The following is a 23747-nucleotide window of genomic DNA, read 5'->3' as shown; positions in this document are numbered from 1 at the left end:
ACAGTTAAAGCATAAATTCAGAGTTGAGCGTGTTTGGTGAATCACTCTATATAATACATTATACGTCTTGACGTAAAAAGTGTTATTTATATAATATTGTTTATAAAAATTCTCTCTCGTGGACTAAGTCCCGTGGTAAAATACAAAGTTTACAAATCTGAACGTATACGTTAGAGTTGTGCACTTGTACAGTTGTACCTTTATAATATAAATGTTACAAATATGTAGATTTCAGGAATTTCCATAAAATGCAAATTTACGATTATAATATCATATTTTTTAAATGACAACGACGAGCTGTTCTAAAACCCAATAGGACTTATATCCTATACTTATCCCTCATGCGCACGGTGCACGCACATCACTTGTTCGTGGGGTATTATTCAGTGTTTTTAATAGTAATTTGTTTGCGTAGGTAATGATGTGTGTATAAAAAAATAATCCTCATATATATATATATATATATGTACAATATTAATCTATGTACTGTGCAAGAATTAACATTATACATAGGGAGTATAGATACGGACGATACGGTACATATATTATAATATTGATGTATAAGCAATAAATAAATATATTATACGTATATATGTATATTATGTGCATCATAAAAATATATATCATATGTTCTCGTACAATTTCCATTTATTCGTGATGGTTGAATAAATATTATATTGTAATTATACTTATACTGCAGAATTTCGCACTTAAATCCTATGATCTAAGATTTTCCCCTTTCCTGTACAGTAGGTACTATGCAAAACCAAAAACGCATAGACGATCGTGAAATAAATTTTCCAAAATTACACTAATACATGCACTTTAATATGATATACCTATATATAGTACCTATACCTAGAGAGAGTAAAATTTGTTTACTCCGTTTATTTTTTTTGATTTAACGGTGTTTAACAATAATGAATTGTCTGCAGTTTGGCGTTTTTAAAATGAATACATGATATTATTCGTACCGTACTAAAGCCTAAAGGTATAATGAAAATTATTTTTCAAAAATAAATTATCCCGAATAATTTTAATGTTAAATATACACACAGGCTACACTATATATATATATATATATATATATGCATACTTAAACCAATTATATACGAATATAACATTATTTATATACCTGAATAGCCGCATAGGTATTTTGCTATCTGCTTACTAGCTGTCGTGTAAGTAAACATTGGGGTCCGTTGTTTTTTTAGCATATTATTATATATTACACCGAAAGAAAGAGTGAAAAGAGTATTTTTCTGCAACGCACCATTAGGGTTGGTTTGTGAAAACAGCATACGTCATAGTCTTGTTTGCGGAACACGTACGAAAAAGAAAAATGTATACAGAAAAAAAAAAGAAAACACATAAGTTGATCGGTGGGGATTAAATTGACCGATTCATCTGCTACAGTGTGTACAATATTATATGCGATGGGCAGGTAACTTTATAATAAGCGAGCAATAACAGCTGAAACGTGTCCAGAAAGTTTGGGGAGACGCTAAATTTCCAGCGTAAAGTCAACCAGCATATTATAACAGCAGCTGTGGGTAACTATACATATGTGCAGTTTTGTATGCAAATATATTTATATATTTATGCATAAGACGAATGGTTAATTAAATTAATCTCGGAGTATTATCACTTAGTTATAGACACCATACGATGCACGATCAACCATCAGGCCGAATTAATCTTGAGTTTCCGGAAACTTTCTAGACAGATCTACGCTGTGCAATGCGTAAACCAAAATGTATATTTATATGTATTTACAGTTGTAGGTACTTGTAATGGCAAACATAATATAAAGTAACGGAGGTTCAGAAGCTACAAGCTGAGTTTTGCACGCAATATCCAATATTATATATGCATGTATTATGTATATTGTGTTTGCATAATGTATGTATGTGCTGATTGTGAGTGTGCATGATGTACAAACAGGACTCGTGGGGTGATGTGCACATGACAACGCCAGACATTTTCCACAAGACGTTTACTTATACGTCACAGACATTTCTGCAAATCCTATTTTATCTCATAAATATAATAAAATAAAATATTATATTTTATAGCCTATAAATAAATAAATAATAATTTATAATATTTTATATTTATTTATTATTAATTATTGATTTATTATTATTCATTATAAATTTAAATATATATATATTATTTTTGGTGCTGCTGGAATGAAAGGTTGCCACGCAATTATATGTTGGTTAATAATTAATAAATAATTGTGAAGCTAAAATCCCGTCACGGGCATATAAATATGCAAAAATCTATAAATGTAGATTGTCTGTTTGTGAATAGTTAGATAGGTACTTAGAAAATATTTATAACACACCAGTATACTTACAATAATTATCAAACAATATTACGCACCTAGTAATTATCTGTTAATTTATAAGATTCTATATAATTATATAAGTTGAAATGCTTTGATATTAATACATTGAACTTAAATAATTTTGTTTACCTAGTTTACCTATTTTGTTTAGATACCAATTAAATCCGATGTTCTTACAAAAATCACCCCAAAGTTGATGAAAGATGCATTTCTACTGCATGCTCCAAAAACTCAAGTGGCACTAAAAACAACAACACATATATTATCGTTCTAAAACGAATGCGTTCATCGTATCGTTGAAAAATATAAAATATGGTTGGTTCACCAGTTTATTGAAAAATCGCCAGAAATACTACAAATTACAGAATGACTTCACCTCAATCGACGACCACCAGAGGAAAAATAAATTAAACTATAACATCCTTTGTTTTGTAGGCCAGTCACTATATAGTTGGGCTACGAGCTGTAATAATGCTGTAAACTATCTGTAAATTACCAACAGTTGCGTTCCCAAAACGATTCCAGTTTTGCGGTTTATCTCGATTTTCCTATTCAATAAGCGTTTAGAAGATTCTCAAATCACATTTTTTTTTTTTTGTAAATTTCATTTTTTTTTTTCATGTTCAAGAATTAGGCTATATGGTCTTATGGATTCTTAAATTAAGTTATATTAAACGCAAGTTTTGTTTTCAAATTTCAGAGAATAATGAACTCTATGTTATTATTAAATGTTTTAATATTATTCGCGTTATCACCGCGAATTCCAATCCAAACATTTTAAACGATGCTTGTACGGATAAAATATGAAGTAAACATTGAAAATAATCTAATAAACAGAATACGAATGAAGTAAAGTATACCCAAAGGCCGAAATTAGCTTTTACGTTTCTAGTTAATCATTCATACAAATATCTATGAATAATAAATATAATATTATGTATAATAAAACGCACAATGGGCAGGTGGGTCAAATTTCCCAGAGCCAAGTGAAAACTTCATTATCCTCTAGTTATAATTTTGTTATACCACACTCGAATTAATTAGGACAAGCCAAAAATCATCCCTTCGTGGTATAAAATGAAATGAGACGTGTTTTTTTGTTTTTTTTACGGATACCTAGTACACCATCACCTACAGTTTTTCCGGCTAAAATCTATACACAAACAAATATATCACAACGTCATCACATTCTATCGTTTATATAATATTATCGTATAAAATTTTACAGTATACGGCGTAGTCTATAAAAAATACGCTCAAATCCGTTCGAGTGTATAATAATATTACTATATAATATCAACCAGCGATGCGGCCGATCGATTTCCACTATCCGGTTTGCCTGTACACGCGTACAAATGACATCTTCGTCGCGCACAATTACGCACTGCCGGATTTGGAAAAATTTGCTCAACGTGGCAGCTGTGTCGGACCACCTCCGCCTAGCCTCTATTCAATACCGTCATGTACTATTATACACGTTTATCGTTTTTGGTATACAATAAATCTTATAAACTATGTGCATAAACATTATGTTCTTATATACTATTCAAGACGGCCATCGAATCTCGTTTATAAGTCTCATGCCTGCACCGTTACGCGTCGTATACTTTTCGCTTTGAATATTATTCACTATTCTGTGCATCCCCAATAATATACTTAATATTATAATCTAAACTTTATTATATATATACGATTTGTGCCGACTACGGAAACAATCGATAGAGATCAATATACGAACCGTCGACGAATCGAGTCCGCCCTAGTCGTCTCCGCGTCTTCGTTTGCGGTATCAATTATTCTACGCGTATTATATAGGTGGTAACATGCACTTACCTACACATATACGTCTTTAAGGCGCGCGGAGAAACTACAGTACATTGTATATACTATTATTATTGTATATTATTATGTTATAATTTATATATAGCATGTTCGCCCCAAATATGTGCCCGTCAAACTTTGACAGACACGTTTCCACGGTTTTCAAAAACCAAAAATTCGCTTTACGCAGCGACCGGATAAACGCGTTGAATTTAAATACGAATGATTTTTGTAACATAATGTAATATTATGTGTGTGTGTGAGCTTATTATAATATACAACCAGTATAGTGCGGATATAATTATATTTTATATATATAAAACAATATTAGGTGGGTAAATCAAATATATTGTTGTGCAAACAGGGTAAGTCCGTGTGTGGTAGTTTCAAAATTATATTTCCATGTACAAATCGAATGCGCAAAATGTTATTTATATTTGAAGATATTGCAGCAAGCCGTTTAATTTATAATTTATATAGGTATATGCTTTCCGTTCACGTCGTGCGGCGTATTTAATTAACCTGTCTTCTACAAACTTCAGTTAAACTTTATATTGGGTGGTTATTTAAAAAAATCCAATTAATCTTTTATAACAATATTCAATAGAAGTTTATTCAGAGTTTTGATTTTTTTTCAGATGAGATGAACGCGTGAGTATACATATACATTATTAAAACTTTTTAGCGAAAAGAATGTCATAACATTTTTACTACATCCTCATCGAACCTTATAAAGTTATAACGATATAAAACCACGTAAATGAATATATCGCTTGTTGAAAGAGTTATATGAAAATGATAAACATTACGTCCATGATTTGAAATTATTTAAAATTAAAATTTTATCATCTTTCATTTTAATCATTAACCAAATTTTTAATTGAAAATTTGAAAATTTGGAAACTGTATAGAAAGTAAAGAAATCGTGTTTAATATCAACCAAACGTTGTAATGTTTAAAAATACTCACTGATATGTGCTTAGAAAAAGTATAAATTAAAACTCTTTGAAAATTGACGTGACCAAGTAGAATCAATCAAAAACTAAGAAATTTTATATTGCAAATCGTGATCGTATTATTTGACGCATCTATTAAACATAATAATATATAGTTGATAAAAACAATTGATGAGAGTGTAGCCTTCATTTGTTTTTTCCCTTTTCCTTTTTACGATTATTATTTAATTCACAATGCCCATTGTTACTGTTGTACACATTCTTAGAATCAAGTTATAATTTAATTGTAAAAAAAAATATTAGAAATAACAAATCACTCCATGTGTTATAGAATAAATGTTTATTATAGTTTTTTGTATCTAAGTAATGTAAAATACTAAATAGCATAAAGTTGACAGAAATATAGAACTCATGATTGCAGTAAAGAGAACTATTATTAAACGTCAATCTTTTAAACTAATTTTAAACCAAATGTTTGGCCCCTTATAAAAGCATTTCAGTTAACCCCCCGCTGTGGACACACGTAGTATAAAATATGTATAATATTTTGAAATATCACACATCTCTCAATCTTTCGAATGTATAAACAAAACCGCTTCATGATTTTGTTTCAGTTTAAACACCACATGGATAAAATAATCTGTTTTTAGTTTTTTACATCTATCACATTTGTTGGTGCGCCAAAAAAGTACTGTCGCATTCATAAAAAGAATCTGGGAGGAAAAAACTTGGATACCTAAAAAAAGATCCAGGATTCGTTAAAAACAAGCAGTTGCTCAAATTAGTTTATCGTGTTTCGTTGTTGTTATTTTTCATGATTATTTTTAATGGGGGAAATCTCAAAAAAATGGCCAGTTTTCGAATGCAATCTGTGTTCACTATCCTACAATTGCTACAATTTATGTGTTTTGTGAGACTTTTTCTAAATGTTACTACTACAGAAAGTTTGAAACAAAAAAAGGGCATATTATTGTAAAATCTGATTCTTTATTCATTTGACCCAGACCCAAAGTATAAAAATATTATCCAGGATATTTTGTATTGAAAAATTATAATTTTTTTTTCTGTACGTATACTATTTAAAATCTGAAATTCTCAATTTCACGAACATTTCTTACTGTTGATTCGTCCATATCGATGCACAATAATAAATAATATCAAGTCATGCCTAATAGTCTAATGCTTTTATCTTAGACAAAAAAAACCAGCGATTCAGTGTTTTATATGTCGTATGTTTTCGATACCGTTACCATTAGAGTATAGTGTCACGTTGTATTATGTAATTATGTAAATAGTGTAACGCAGCAGATTGCTATAAAAAAAAAAAACTGAGGTTTTTTTCAAATGATTTATATGTGGTATGTACTATGTATAAAAATTAATATACCCGCCTGTACATTATACTATAAGAACCGTAATTAGGTTACTTTGTGTCTGTTTCTATGTCTGTGTCATTCTCATTCACAATTATTAAAAAAATATGTCAAATATTCAGATCGAATAAAACGTGACGAAAATGTGATAATTATTTTCAAATTTTTTTTTCTCTTTTATTTTCTTGACCGCGAGTTTTATTATATTATATATTGTCCGGCGACGGCGACGGTTTCCTCTCGTCTCCTCCTACAACCATTGCCTACGCGCAACAAATAACATTATTTTATTCATACACGTATAATATGTAATATAAATACAATGTCTCCGTACACGTAAAAATAATAATAATCGTCCAATAACGCGTAGTTAAACGCGTGTGCGGGTAGCACGCTGGAACACAAAAAATAAACACAGGGAGGTGAAGATAACGCTTCATAATAATAATAACGATAAATAACAATAATAACACGACCATCATCATCGTGTGCACATATTACAATCATATATTGTTATTATAACGTGTATGCATCGTACTATTATTTTTTTTTTTAAGTCGAGGGTTTTATTGAATAGCATGCTCTATCGAATAAAACGATATACAATAATACGGCTACAATGGCTACATATTGTATTTTGGGATTTTATTTTCTAGGACTTGCAAAATATAATTTACAAGCGAAACACATCAATATTGACCAGCGCGTGTACGGTACCTATATGGTTGGGGAATAAGATAATTTTTTTTTTTTAATTATATAATTCGGATGAAATTGAGTGCAGTTTGGACATTTTAAAAACATTTGCTAGTTATTATGAAGCACTAATGACTTTTTTTTATCATATTTAAATTTTTAAAAATTTTCTGATTTCAACTATTATCTTTAATAATATATTGACATATTATTATAAGCAAAATGGTGTTTAAAAATAGTACTACGCCATTATTACCATTCTTATAAAATTAAAATATTTACATATAATCCATATTATAATATTAGACTGTTGAATATATTTTATAAAATAACATCTCCAAAAATATTCCACTTTCATTTTTCAATAATGAAATAAAAATATTAAACTATATAATAATATATACATATGGACGATTCAAAGATGATCAACTATTTGATTTTTCTTTTTAATTTGAAAATGGAATACTATATAATAGCAAATATCAAATTGTATATAATATAAAACATTTCTTTTCGATAACTAAAAAATCGACTTTTAATATTTAATTTATGCCTATGATTATAATGTTTTCAGAGCCGATGATAGTTACCTATAGCTTCTATGGTTGATGCTCACGATTAATGACAACCAATGGCCACACACTTAGGTGTGAATATCAGTATATCTAAAGAATATAGGTAGGAACCAACAAGATAGGCATAATATTGCTATAACAAAAATTACAATACATACCTACGTGTGCAAGCGCGTGCGATCGTGTTTTCCAATCGCGGCGAATTGTATTATTACATATTTATTATTTGTGTTTTTTTTTTTTAATTTAGGCCATCGGATTTCTTAAGAAGTAGTTCGTCGCGGTGGACATCGCGAGCATAATATATTATATTCATTACATTATATATTATAATAATATAATGTTTTTAGTTTTTTTTTTTTTGAGCTCGTTCTCATTATTCAGGACACACATACATTTACTTGCCGTCGTTATTATGTTTTCAAAAGCGTAAACAAAACTACCGCAGTTATAATAATAATAATTGAGGTTCGGTGTTGATTTTTCAGTTTTTTTTTAGATACTTATCATAAATAAACATAAAACGTACATAATATTACGGAGATTATACTATAAAGAATAATAATCTTCGCATGCTACACAATTATATTATAAAAAAAAATATAGTTATTATATTCTTGCTATTGATGGCTCAGATTTTTTATTTTTATTTTTTAGGTCTTCTCTCGCACATCAGCAAGATGATCCGCAAAGAAAATACCATTATTATTTATTATATTAAACACATACAGTTTTACAAACCATCTAATATAATCGTTTACCATAAAATAAAATCCACATGAAATTCGATTATTTAAAAAAAAAATTTTACGGCGTTAAACTGTTTACTATATTGTATATATAGTTGTGTTATATAGGTCATGTAAGGTAATAGGTACACAGCAAACAAGCTTTTAAATTGTTTTTAATTAAAACTTACAACATAGTGATAATTGTTTTATATTATAAAATAAATTTTTTAACATTTTGTAATAATAACAAAATATTAAAACACTCATACTTTTCACATTATGAAAAAAAAACATTGAATTGTTCATTTTAGTAATAGAAAATATAAATTGTTTTCGCTCGAATAAATAAATGATATTGTTAAACGTTGTTTCATATATTTGAAAATAATAAATTATGTTTGTAATTTAAACCGATATTGTTATGGTCGCTCGTTAAACAGAATGTGTGCATATTTTAATAGTTTTGAAGTGCTTGGGCTTCCGGTTGCTGAATATAACCCTTTCAACGTGTGTGTATTAGGGAACAGGAAATTATACTCAAAGCTGAACGGCTAAAAACCACTAATAATGATTCAGACAATATTCTGTAGTAAAATATAAACAAAAAACTAACCTACGTCGGTTAAATAAAATAATATGTTCTCTTAGGTTCATGAATCATGATGCATCAATATTTCAGATAACATTTGATACGTGCAGGATGGACATATATTTATTTTACAGAACAATAATAATGGACATATTATTATAATATATTTCAGTTCATCGAGAGCATAAATGCAACATTTGGATCAAATTCCGTTTTTGATTTTTTATTACCATTATTTTTTTAAACAACATATTCTTATATTGTATAGTATATATAACAACTATTATTATAATAATAACCTTTTTAAATTCGATGCTCTTTAGGCGCACATCACGTTTTGATATTGTTTTTCTTTTCATTTTATTATTTTTTTTTTTAACCACATACCATAGTAACGGAAACTCCATTGAAAATCGAAGACACGCCTTACATATTTACATTGTTCGCTAATATAGCATTTGAAATTAAATACAAATAATACATGTGTTGAGTGGTAGAAAAACACTGACTATACTTGTAAATGTTTCTGAATCACCCACGACCTCCATCTTTTTGACACAGTTCTTCTGCAGAATAATATTTTAACGTATATATATATATATCGGTACAAATGTGGCTATTTTCATTGATTGTGTTTAACCATGAAGAAAAATCGATCGTATCAATAATACAACGCAATCATGATGTGGAAAAATTAATTATATATTATAAAAATATAGTATTGTCGTTGAGTTAAACAAAGAAGATGAAATTTATTGTTAATGTAAGTTCAACTGACATTTATTTGTTTACAATAGTATTGAGCTGATGAAATATCAATGTATGATGGCTATAGCCTGCAATGATATTTTAAAATACGGAAAGTATAGTGGTTATTTATTTTATTGTAACAGCTACAGCAAGTTATGATTGTATAAAAACTACACTAATCTTGAGACAAATGATTTTTTATAAATGTTTTTATATAATTATAGATTTAATAATTTTATGAATTTGTTTAATTTTTTGTAAATACAAAATATTAAAGAGTATGTGATTTTTCTTACACGTGCAGTATGCAGTGTGTGCACGTTGTATATATTTTACCAGCGGAATGTTTGAATATTTTATTCATTATAATATAATTTATGATTAAATTAAAATTGCCAAAAATATAGAGAAACGCACATATAGTTCATCCAATCTTATATTTAACATCAATCTGAATTAATATTTCTTATTACACGAGTAAATCATGATGAGTTAAAAAATGTCTCTATACCTATACCTACTCTTTTATTTCATCATATCGTTTTTATCTATAGCTTTTTAATTTCATATATTTTTTAAAAGAATTTAAGCAATGTTATTCCATTATACAATGGGAACGTAGAACTAAATAATCAAATCGTTTGTTGATAAGACATTGTGCTCATGATGTCTGCTTGGTGAACTTAATACCTTTACCAGTACCATCTGACAATAACGAAATTATCCTAAACCTGATGCTATTACCCATAGCATATACCTATATAAAATATAAAAGTACCAAATTGTTTTTTTTTTCCATTTACTCGAATTACATAAATCAGGTTTAGAGTGAGCACGTCTTAAATTGCTATACTGCACATAATTTCAGGACTCGCTATACAGCAGCGATTTAATGCAATGCCGTTTTGTATACTTACATATATTGATAATACAATGCGAGTATATATACTGGATGATACGTATTTCAGCTAATGAGAACACTTCTTTATTTTTGTAACCTTAAGTTGAAATAATATATTACATGGAATGCTTAAATACTTTGATGTTTTTCTTTAACTCTTTTTAAATTTCATATTTTTTATATTACCTATACCTCCATATACTATACCTATACCTACGTATATCATATACTATTCAACAAGAAAATAATGTAAGTACCTATACTTTCAGACTACAATAAATATTTCATCTGGTGGTCACATTTAGACATTCGGAAAAAATCAAAATCAAACCGTTTTACCCAATTATTGTGCTATAGATCTATAATACACAAAATAATAATATGTGTGGTATTGTATACTGGATATTAACATCTACAAAGTGATCCATTTCAGTGGGCACACTAATTTTCTAGAAAAGTATTAACTTTTTTTGAATTTTTTTTTAAGCTTTTAAGTTTATGTTTTTCTTAAACCATATGATGTTTCAATTTTTTCATCCTTATATTTATTGGTGAAATCATTTTCAACTTTTGATTTTTAAATGGTAACAAATAATAAAAATATGATGGATTAATAAAACTATTTTTTTCATGAATTTACGTGTTTAAATTTTATTTTTCGTTAATTTGTTTACGAGATACAGCTACTAGGGAATTGGTGGTTTTTAATATTTTTCTAATAACCGTGAAGACCAGGAATCAGTAATAAATTCGATATCACTGATTCAAAGGTAACAAAATAAATCCAATTAGTTCAATTAGCTGATAAGTTAATAAATGGTTAGGGTTCAAAGAACAATAGTAATCTTTAATTAATTTTCATTAATTTTGTTATTTTAGTTTCAGCGATATCACATTTATCACAAGCTTCTGGTCTTTACAATTATTGGAAAAATAGTAAAATCCACCAATACTTTGAGGAGCTGTATCTCACAAATCAATCAACGAAAATAAAAATGTTAACACGTAAATTCATTTTTTAATTATAATATGTTACCATTTGAAAACCAAAAGTTGATAGTAGTTTCGCCAATTAATATGAGGGTGAAAAAAATAAAAATATTATACAGTTTTAGAAAAACATAATCCTAAATGTTTAAAAAAAAAAGTTATTACTTTTCGGGATAATGAGTGTATACACTTAAATGGATCACCCTGAATATGTGAATAAAACAAAGGGACGATAACGCAAAATATATATAATATTATGCTAATATGTCATTCGTAAATTTTACTAAGATTTTCAAGCCTAGAGTTATATATACATTGAAAGTACAAAAGTACGATCGAAAATCGTTTTGGGCTAAACTGACTAAAAAAATGACAATACGACAAATCATGTCATAAAATGTCATAAAATGTCATAAAATGTATAAAAAAAGAAAATATCACGGTTAGATTAGGGTCTTTATAAATGAAGAAATAGTATAAACAAAGTCGCATTCACTGGCCATAACACCTTCTTCAACCTCTAATAATTTGAGGAGATAATAATTAGAGTACCCACTGAAATGAATTACTCTGTATAATAATAAAAGCCTATTAATAGATAATTACCACTGAGCATTGCTAGTAGGTATTATTTATTACAAATTAATAACTATGTATGTATTACTCAGGATAATAGTTCATAACGATAGAGAACAGATTTTATATGCGAGTAATTAGTGATAACATGTTTTTACCCAGTTGTAATATTTGATAAACTATGGTTAGTTATATAAAACATGTTTCATGAACATTTCAACAAACATTAAATACATTTGTATGTAACAGATCAACAATAGATACTGATTTAAATGGACTTTATTAAATTTTGACAATGTCCTTTAAACCTTATATTGAAATATGTTATTCCCAATGCCCATCATATAACTTATTATAATTATTAAAAATATAATTGAATATTACTGTTTACATAAATAAACAGCTAGGTATAAAAAAATTTCAATATACTTTTTGACATCATCTCTAAAAAATAGGTATTATTATTGTCGAAAATACGTTATTTCTATGTTTTTAAATTTGAATGATTATCAAATTCTGTAAAATTGATGTAGAAAAAATAAGTGCTATATTGCATATAGTCAAAGTTTTCGTATTATTATAGTACCTACCTTAATTTATTATTATATTATATATATTTATACACATAATAATAATACCTACGTAATAATAATTTTGTAATCACGAAACAACTTGAGTAAATTATTTTTAATGGATATTTAATGAAAAAAAAAAATTGTAGAAATATTAAAAAACGACCTATGCCATGAAAAGTGAGTGTAACTTGTGAGCAGTCTGAGTTCTAACAGAAATAGGTGACATAACTGCATTAATTAAACCTGAAAAACATATTTAAATTAAAATAGTATATACAAAAATCTGTACTCACTGTATACGACCATGGGGTGCCAGGCGGATCGGCGTTCAGAGTTCCAGTCCTCCACTTGACACCTGTACTCGCCGGTGAGCTCGGCGGTGGGCCGCTCTACCCGAATGACCCGGTGCAAGTACGACCGGTCTGCGCGTGGCGTCTCTGCGGTAACGTCGACCGTCCTTCCGCTGAGAGGACCGAGCCCGCCGCCCGCCTCGGGCCCTCCGCCAGCTATCCACTGATACACCTGCTCGTTGTCGTTGATGATGGCCATCGCGTCGTTGGGTGCTACCGGTATGGGGTTACGCCGGAAGTACCACTTGACCACCAAACCCCGTAGCCGCTGCACCTCCTCCATGGCCTCGTCCATGGCCAGGTCCGGTGCCGGCGACGATGACCGCCGGTCCCGGGCGCCGTTCGCCGTGGACGCGGTCCCGTTGACCGTCCGCGATGGTTTCGTCGCAACGATCACATCGCCGTTCTCGTCGTCGTTCTCGCCACCCTCCAACGCGTACACGCAGCCCAACAAAAGCGGCGGAGGTGCACCGCCAATCGCAGTGGTCGACGGATCGGGTTTGGCATCGTATGACCGAACCACTGACGGCACGTCCACCCTGACCACTCGCACAACGTTCACGGCCAACGCCGCCTGATCTGTGGACAGACAACAACATCAGTTTGAGATAGTCGTTCACATCGCGGCAAAAAGCCTCGTCCCGAATCACGGAAATAACTATTAGTGTATTACTGATGTTAATCATGGTTTAGATTCCGACTTAACGGTGTCAAAAAAAAAAAAAACTATAATTATCGCAGTCTGTCAACTGAACATAACGCATTACTGTTCAATTATTATAATATAATGGTATTTGTAGTTTTCAAGTTTTGTATCCACTTTTAATATTACGTCTCATCATAGATGAAACAATTTTTATTTCAAGCAACTGCAATGTTTGTGCCTTAAAAATACTGTTTTTTTTTTCAATTCTATTTTTTATATATCGGATTTTAATATTTTCGATAATTTAATATTTTGAATTTTCTGACCTAACCAAATAAAAATTAACGAGATAACTTATAATCATGCTTAAATATATTTAAAATAAAAAATTTGAAAACAAACGTATTTACTGAAATAATAATTATTTTAAGTTAATTAAACTACTATCCATATCTTATAATATATTATAAAATTATAATATATTGCATTGTACATACAATATACATATCTTATATATATAATATAAAGGATAGAGTGTATATTTATTATATTATACATAATACGACATATCATTTTTTTCTATTATAACATTCTTTATTGTCTTCTGCTTGAATTATGACGATAAATTACACATTATATTACTTTATATAAAGCGGCTGTTGTATATATAACATGTAAACACCAAAGTTTGATTATTTCCTATTACGCCTCCAACCGATAAATCACCGGACCAATATATATATATATATATCTGAAACTCTTCCGGTTAGTATAACACGGTTTATATATCATGATTCATGATGATCAATTCAAATACAAGTAGGTTCAGAAATTGAAAAAAGAATATCACATGATAATATTGAAATACACTTTTGTGTATTCACTCTGTGGATGAAATATACCACTATTGAGACAAATACGTTTTATACAATATATGATAAGTGAAACAGTTTAGGTATACAGTAATAATAAATAATATAGAGGCAATCGCTGCAATAACTGTGTAGGTACAATAATTCCAATAAAAACTAAACATATCGCTGAAATCGTACAGTGACCGTTTGTAATGTAACAGATTTGACACCATAAGGCAGACAGTGCAGATGTTTTAAAACTAAATAAATTATCGATGAAAAGTGTTTTTTCCAGGTAAAGGGGGCGTGAACGTGAGTTCAGATCGTATAAATATTAAATAACAACTATAGCTAAGAAAAATATCGAAGAGCATACTAGGACCAAGAGGTGTGGCATTTGCAGATATATTCATTATACGATTATAATATGTGAGAAAAATACTGCTGACCTTATAGATACCCTATTGGCTCATGCGGGGTAGTTCACATATTGCAATATGGGACCGATAGGTGATGCGCAATCATATTATTGAAAAAAAAAATAAAGGTAGGTTATGTATGAGAATAAAAAATTCCTTATTCTCCTTACGATTCACGCACAACAGTATTATATACCGAAGCGGCCTACGACGACAGGTATATATCAATCAAAACGAGAAACATATTTATATGCGTTTGTACAAATAATATATTTCTAACAAAACTATAGATAATAATATTGCTTATATGTACGTATATTATATTATAATATGAATAATTTGTTTTTTTCTGTGTATACTCGTGGGAAATTTCTAACGTAATATTATCTATCTCCTTCTCTCTCCTCATATAAGTATGTATCATAAATATATATATATATGTATTCGTATGTTATTATATGTTTTACTATCCTACGTTCGGAGGTAAAATATTATATGATTTAATATAATAATAGAAAATTGGAAAAAATTTGTATTTCCGTAGACAACGCGTATACTCACCACATTGTTGACTACCTATGTTTGTTTATTTGTAACCACTGATGCCGAAAAATACATAAAATATTATTACTATTAGAACCAATTTGACCGAGAATAACGGTGTATAGGCCGGCCGTAAATGTTACACATAATAATTTTCGATGGCGCAACGATATCGAAGGCTGCGGACCGCAATGGTCTCATCTGCTGTAGTGCACTTAATTCGACATGGTGTCTATCATTTTTGGCAGTTACGACAGATGTTCGGAACGTCAAAATAACATTAAAAAAATATATACATGCTTACATTCACCGACCATGCATTCGGTTGTTTGTTTCAAATTGACCCCGAATTTAAAAAGAGAAGAAATAAAAAAATGAAGAAAAAAGCTGTATACGCATAACGTGGCATAGGATTGTGCAGTGCATATCTAATTAAAAAAAATCAATATTGGGATATGAGCTTTTGAAAATTTTTAGTACAGAAACCTGACCGAAACCCTTTGTTTATTCTCTGAGAGCAATGGCTACCGTGGTGTCCGGTAGTATAGATTTTATTGTTTGTAAATTAAAATATTATTTTATTATTTTCATAAGTACCTAGTTCTTTGATAAAACGTATATAATATATTTAATACTCAATAGTATTGTATATAAATTTAAAAACAAATAATTTAATATTATTTTCTTTATATGATAATTACCTAAGTATTTATATGTATTGCTTTTTATCATTCCTAAGTCACAGGTTGCAAAAACTGTAGTTATCTTAACTTTAAAAACGTGTATTCGATTAAAGTAGAACTGAAAACCTTTTTATGTTTTATCTGTATTTTTAAGAACCAAATAAAAAAAACTATAAATGTTTTATTCTCTGGAGTGGTCATGATTATAATAATTATTGCTTATATATATATATATATATATATATATATATATATACACTAAAAATATTATTATAGTAACGTAGCGTAAGTTTTGATGAATATATTAATATTTAATCACTAACCGTATGCCTTTCATTAACAAATGTTTAAATATAATAAGCTTTCATATTACATCCATAATACGTATTATAATGGGAAAGTAATTCTGATTACAGCGTTTACCTGTGTGTGAGATAAATAATGGAGCTATATTATATTATCATGACGAGGGATTTAGGTTTATATATTATAAGTCGTATTCGTATACAAATGTCAAATATACAATTACGTATGATACAAACGTGATAGTAGCTGAATAGAGAGAATTAAAGGTGCGAATTAATGTACGCGTTTCGTAAATGCGAATTAAATCCCGAAGACCGTGTTTAAAACTGCGTATAGGTAATATTAGTAATAACTTAAGTTGATAGGACTTATTATTTTACATTATAATAGACATTATTGTGAGCAGGCTAATAGTGTAGATCGTAAGTTAATCAGAAATTAGCATTCTTGGACGTGAGTAAATGTGAAACGAAAAATAAACATATTATATATTATACGCAATTGTACAATATTGTGCGCACCGACGAACGGTGTAATAAATTATAATATCACCGCATCGCAAATTGAAAATATTAATATATTGAGAATATTAATTGTAGACGGTTTCCTGTAAAACATTGTATTAAAAATATAGTTGAATTAGATTTAAAATATTCGGTCACCGTATATTTGAAATAAAATATTATCATGAATACCTTTTCGAAACGTTTTGTTAATTTGAAAACTAAACGTTGTAAAAATATTTTGCTATAATATTGTGAGGACGTTTTTTCTCTTGCCAAAAAAACATTTCCATATTATGTTTTCACAATATTTTCACATTGTGATGAATATTATTTTCAACAATATTTTCATTCTGTTCTAATATTTTATTAATACTTTTAAAATGTTATTTTTCTCTTTGGGATTGTATGCGGCTATAGTGTTGGTCGTAAGTTGATTCAGCAATTCATATTCTCGGACGCGAGCAAATGTGAAACGACTATACACATATTTTATAATATAATATTGGTACACACGATGTAAATTACTATAATATTATCATTCAGACTATTTTATAGTAATATTATTTTTTAACGAGTATTAACGACACAACTCTAAATAAATGTCGAGGGAATAATACTAGTTTTGCGCTATTCGTAGTTTAATGGGACACGTTGTGGAAAAATGATTTTTAAACGAACGCCAAATTGGGCAATGGGCTGTGAAACCGACAATAACCAGTCAATACTATATATATGTATGTATAGGAATATTTTATACACTGTATGTAATATTATATTATATTGTGTCAGTGTCTGAACAATAATTATAAATCTACGCGTGAGCACACGCGTGAGGTGAATTTCCTTCCGGTAAACGGTGGTGGCAGACTTCCGGTGTGGGACCGGTCGTCAACCATGCACGCAGACGGTGTGGTACTGACGGGGTAGTACCAGGTGGATAGATCACGGTGGGTGTGTCATAAAAATAGACGATCCGAGACAATAATAAATGACTGGACACGAGCGCACCTCGTATACACAATATTATTATTATTATTATTTATTATTATTATCGTCACGTAATCCTATATCGTTTTAATAGTGGCCGCGAAAAAAAGAGTCAATATAATGAAACGTTTGGCGTCCGTCTTGCGCCGGGGTCGTGCACGGGTTTTCTTCGGGCAGAAATCGACCCCGAGCTCGTCTTACCGGATGTGTCGTATATAATATTTCCCGTCCGAGACGAAATCTTAGTTGTTCTATGACAACGACCCCCGCACATATTGTGAACATCCGTTGTAATATATACGTATTCCCGGAGAAAGATACAATTTATTTCGGAACTAGCTTTTATTTTCGAAATCCTATTAAGACTAATGGACGTTTCAATATTGCATTATATACGCACGCTGTATATTAGGATATAGTTATAAAGTAATATAATACATACATATATATATAGCATTATAGCCGTACACGAGTATTACATTTTGGCGACTTATTATTACATTGTTGTGCATTTTCATTCATGAAATGTTGTTTTTTTTTAACGAAGTCGATTCGTCGAAATTCATAACCGATTATTTAGTAAAGCCTGTTTTCATGAAAACGTTTTTATTTTCTATTTCCAAGTTATTTCCGCGGACTTGGGCGATATTAAGTGGAAATAAAATAGTATTATATAAAAGTATAATAAATATTGTATTCCATTGAAATACGGATACCTATAGAACAAAACGTGGGCAAAGTATAATGCAGGTTGGTACGTCAGATCTTAAATCATATTTTCCAAAACCAATTATTTTCCGTCTGTAATCGTGATTAATAAAACAAAATGCATGTCATACACTCATACACATAATAAAGGTTTAATTTATGGTACTAATGTATTTAAGAAAATCGAAAGATGTCATAATGTATATAATAATATAAAAATGTCATACAATATTATAGAGTTCTTTCGATGAGTAAGATATACCATAAATATAATGCGTTCGTTACGTTTAAAATAATATACTTAGCCTCATCGCTAAAATATTATTATTAGCAACGAAATCACAAAAACGAACACGGTCGCTTCAAAAAAAAAAACATAAATATATAATAAAAACTGCTGCACCGTCGTCGTCGAGTTGGCGACCCAATGCAACGTTTAAATTTAGCAACCACCACGCGCGAAATCCTTTGGCCCGCCGCCGCCGTTTTATAAAATATTACGGAAAACAGTTTAATTTGGATTTTCTGCCATACGCGAGGTTACACTATCAATGGCATAATGTTGAATATAATAGTCTCAACCTCAACAAATAAAAATATATAGAAAATCAAATTGACTAAATCTAGGCCCATTTGATAGAACAACGATGGCATAATAACTTCACTTAGACCATTTGACCATCAATAATGGTTTAATTTTAAAAAACAATATCATGGTGTAGAGATCTTTTAACATAGAAATATTAATTCAAAACTAAAAGTGTCATCATTGGGTGGCTTCTTTTATCAAATTTCTCATGTTACTAATTTAACTTATAGCAAATACTCTTATTGTACCTTTTAGGAACAGATTGTGTATATATAAATAAAGAAAAAAAACAATATCATAATCCTTTCATGATAATAACTGTTATTGTTTATTATTAAAAATTCATAAGATTATCGACTATCGCACTATGTGTCTATATAGTTTGCATTATAATATATCGTACGTTCGATTTCATATAATAAAAATGCTAAGATGTTTACATAAACGTATGATAATATTATATACGTATAACGTATATAATATTATAACGCGCATAAGCACAAAATAAATAGGACAATTTTATCATTTTTTTAGCGTCGGAGGTCGTAATTAAGTCCAACGTTACATTGATTTTTTAAAAAAAGTTTTGGCGCTTAGCCCTTCACGTCTCATATATTTATGGGTAGTTATCGATATACGAAAACAAATTATTAGGTAGTATTTAGTTACATAATCTATATATCTACAATTAATGTGTAGGTTAGATTGTATTGTACCTATATGGAATGTATGTAAGTATTTTATATTAATTATAAACGGTATTTTATCGTTAAAGTAAACGGAGACTTATAATCATCACCAAAGTTAAACCGGAAATTGTATTTACAGGTTAGGTTAGTATTTGAAGCATAATTATTACTTTTAACGTATAATATACTAACTATATTAAATAGGTAATGTGCTATATTATGTCTATACCGTATAAATACTCGAAAATTCTCGTAAAATTCCAAAAAAATTGAACATTGTTTATTGTATCATAGTTAATGTTTTAAAATAAAATATTATTTAATAATATTATATTTTGTTTTTAAATATTTATTATCTATGCTGTTGAAGAATATTGCCTATATTACTATTATATGAGTTATAATAGCCAGTAATACGCGTGCGTTTAATGTTTATAATATGCTAACACATAGTTCAGTTATCACCATAAACCATAAACCGCTAATATGGTTTTTTTTTTTTATATAAATTCTCAAGAGTCCCAAACCATATATTATCTTTTGATTTTCAAAGTAGTTTTAAAAAAAACCATCTGAGACTTCTTCCGTTTTTTTTTCTGATGACTCAGTTATTATTCCTTACGCTTAAAGTAACAGAACAGAAAATAAAAGTAATAAATATATCTACTTTGAAAAACCTACCAAAAGCATCAACCAAAATGTTAAATAGGATACAATGATAAATAAAACTTTTTGATTAATCCTGATCGAAAGTGTGCACAAACCAAAATTTTAAAAACGATGAGGTAAGTACATAAATTATAGTTTCGAATTTCAATGGGAGTATAACACATTTTTATTTTCGTTGTTTGTCAACGTATAAGTAGTAGAATAATACGTAATAATTGGTTAATAATTATATTTATAAATAAGTAATACAAAATAAATAATTGATGCATTAAACATAACATGATGTAATTAAACACAAAATGTTAAATTGTATTTTTACTTAAATGTACAACATAACAAAATCAGCGCGACTAATAACGTTAATTTTTAAATTTCAATGAAATAAAAGGTAGGTAAAAATAATTATTATTATAACCAACTCATTATATTCTATGTAAGTGTTTTACAAATTTTCCGCCAAAAAAAAAATCGATTTCTCAATTATTTCATACTGTTGTGATATTATATTATACACTAAAATATTATGGTACAGTGTACACACACTTCCATATTTATATATATATATATATATATATATATATATATATATATATATATATATATATATATATTAATACAAGTTCATATTACACAGAGAAATTCGCATTTCTTCAAGCACGTCCTTGGATATTGTCAAGCGCCTTGTGTAGAGTAATTATTTATCGTAAGCCAGTGGATTACACACATTATAACATAATGCATAGGTATATAATTTTATTCTGCTGTATCGTTGTTTTATGACGACACGACTATTATTATTATACTATAATATAACGTATTTCTAGAAATCATACTCCTTTTAAATTATTCTGCATTGCATCTCTAGTTATAATTAGTGGATGAACATATCACACGATTAATACATCTTGTCAATGTTGATATTTCCCGCCTCGGTTTATAGTTATACCATCATACCTATGTATATATATGTATAAGAAATATGTATTTTTCTTATCTTGAAATTGTAACTATAATTTGATTGTAAATCTGTATATATCTAATTTTTTTCCCAAAAGGATAGTCCCGTAGATATAAATAATTTTAAACAATGAATGTCGCTGTCGTCGAACTGTCGGCTACGCACTCGTGATATAAATTATATAAAATAAATATACAGTCCACTATTACTAAAATTCATTTTTTTAATAAAATAATTTTATAAACTAACCGTGTTGGTAAACTGCGTGTCATGGACAAAACATAATGGTCGTACCTCATATGATAAGATGCACAGTGGAATGTGCCATTTGTACGCACGCATTGCACTTTTCGAAGGATTGCGCTTCGGAGGATAACATAATATTATAATGGTAACTAATATTTTTGTTGTTTTTTTACTCCTCTATTTTCAGCGTTATTATTGTATGGGTGGTGGTGTATTATTATGTGGAAGAATGTCATCGATAGGCTATGATGAGCAATTTTTTGGTACCAAAATAGTCATGTTCTACAGTAGAATATAATATTGATAAAAAATTGACATTGGAATATGTATTTAAAATAACTAAATTTAAAATATTTATGTAAGAAAGTCTGCATAATTTAAAAGGATATTTTATTTATTTTATTATTTTTTTGGACATAACTTGTATCGCTATATTTCGCATTTAATGGCATTATTATGCGTCGGTAAGACTGTTAAATATGTATTATGCACCAAATCTAAGTAGCTATTATTAATATTTTTTTTTATTTACAAAAAAATAAATAGATTCATCGCCTGGAGCCTGTAGGTAATAAGTTATTTTTATACATGGATATATTATTATCCTATCTAAAGTGTAACTTTAAATACAAATCACATCTATTAGAATTTTAAACATAAAACACAATATCAAATCATTATTTTTAGTCAACTTGAAAGTTGAAACATTCACAAAAGTTGATGTCAACATTTTTAAATAATTTGCATACATAATTTTTTATGAAATTCAATATGCTTGAATTATTTCGTTTAGATTACTTTTGATTCATATTTTGTAGTTGTGTATGATTGAATGAATGGCTTAAATTACATTTTTAAAAGAAAAATCATACAATTAATAAAAAGTAAATACATTCGATTATATCCACATCTCCAACTCCGAGTAATGAATGTACTATATCTTTCTTTTTCTCAATATGATGAAAATAGTTTCATGAAAAAAAAAACATTTGCAAAAGTATCGATGAATCAGATAGTACTATGATGACATCATATCGATATAAAATTAAATATCAACTATATTTTTTCAGATCAGATTATTTACCAATATAGATACTACTATGAAAAACAATGTAATTTAAAATACATTTTCAAATTTTCAATTTTAGACAGACACACAAAAAATATTCCACTCACTTTGTGTTCACTCGCGTGAAATAATTTATTAGTTTCCACGTCAGTCGCTCATTTAAATACAAAATAATTCATCGATGTGACAATAATTACTATCGGTGTTATAATAAACAATAATATATTATAATATATACAAATACAATTATTGTATGTGTCCAGCACTTCAGCGGCGTCAAATTTCGACGTATTACAATATTTTATTGAACCACCACACCTCGATTTTACCGATGTATTATATTGTAACCATTCAATGTTTATTTTGCTGAACAGTAACAATGCGTGATATAATTACGATGTCACTTTGTTGTTTTATAATTTACACGCACTCGCTTTGAATGCATTTGCCGAAACCCAATTATCATATATAGACGTGTGTCCGAATTGCCATATCTAATTAACGTGTACGTTTATTCAATTTCTCTTAATTGCAGCAAATACAAAATTAGTCACAGTCCGTGGTGGTATAGAAATGAAAAGTTTCTTCGTTCTTGATTAAAATTTGATTTCATAAGGATTATTCACTATATTCTAGACG

The 23747-nt window shown here is 28.9% G+C and overlaps 1 protein-coding gene across 2 annotated transcripts in view; it reads right to left on the bottom strand.

Annotated features, from left to right (window-relative positions):
* The window catches only part of LOC107171299 (uncharacterized), a 44316-nt gene that overhangs the window by 8625 nt on the left and 11944 nt on the right, over positions 1–23747 (bottom strand). For both annotated transcript variants that reach the window (XR_016191507.1, XM_089226413.1), the window contains exon 2: positions 13180–13815. Coding sequence is in view for 1 of the 2 variants with exons in the window: in XM_089226413.1 (XP_089082539.1) it covers positions 13180–13815 (636 nt within the window). In the remaining variant the exon portion in view is untranslated. The remainder of the gene's footprint in view (positions 1–13179; positions 13816–23747) is intronic.

Source organism: Diuraphis noxia, unplaced genomic scaffold, assembly GCF_037042655.1.
Source record: "Diuraphis noxia isolate RWA-SAM2 unplaced genomic scaffold, SU_Dnox_SAM2 contig0004, whole genome shotgun sequence".
In the NCBI taxonomy this organism is placed as follows: domain Eukaryota; kingdom Metazoa; phylum Arthropoda; class Insecta; order Hemiptera; family Aphididae; genus Diuraphis; species Diuraphis noxia.
The sequence above is the reverse complement of the archived record's forward strand: the minus strand, read 5'-3'. Positions and strand labels throughout refer to the sequence as shown.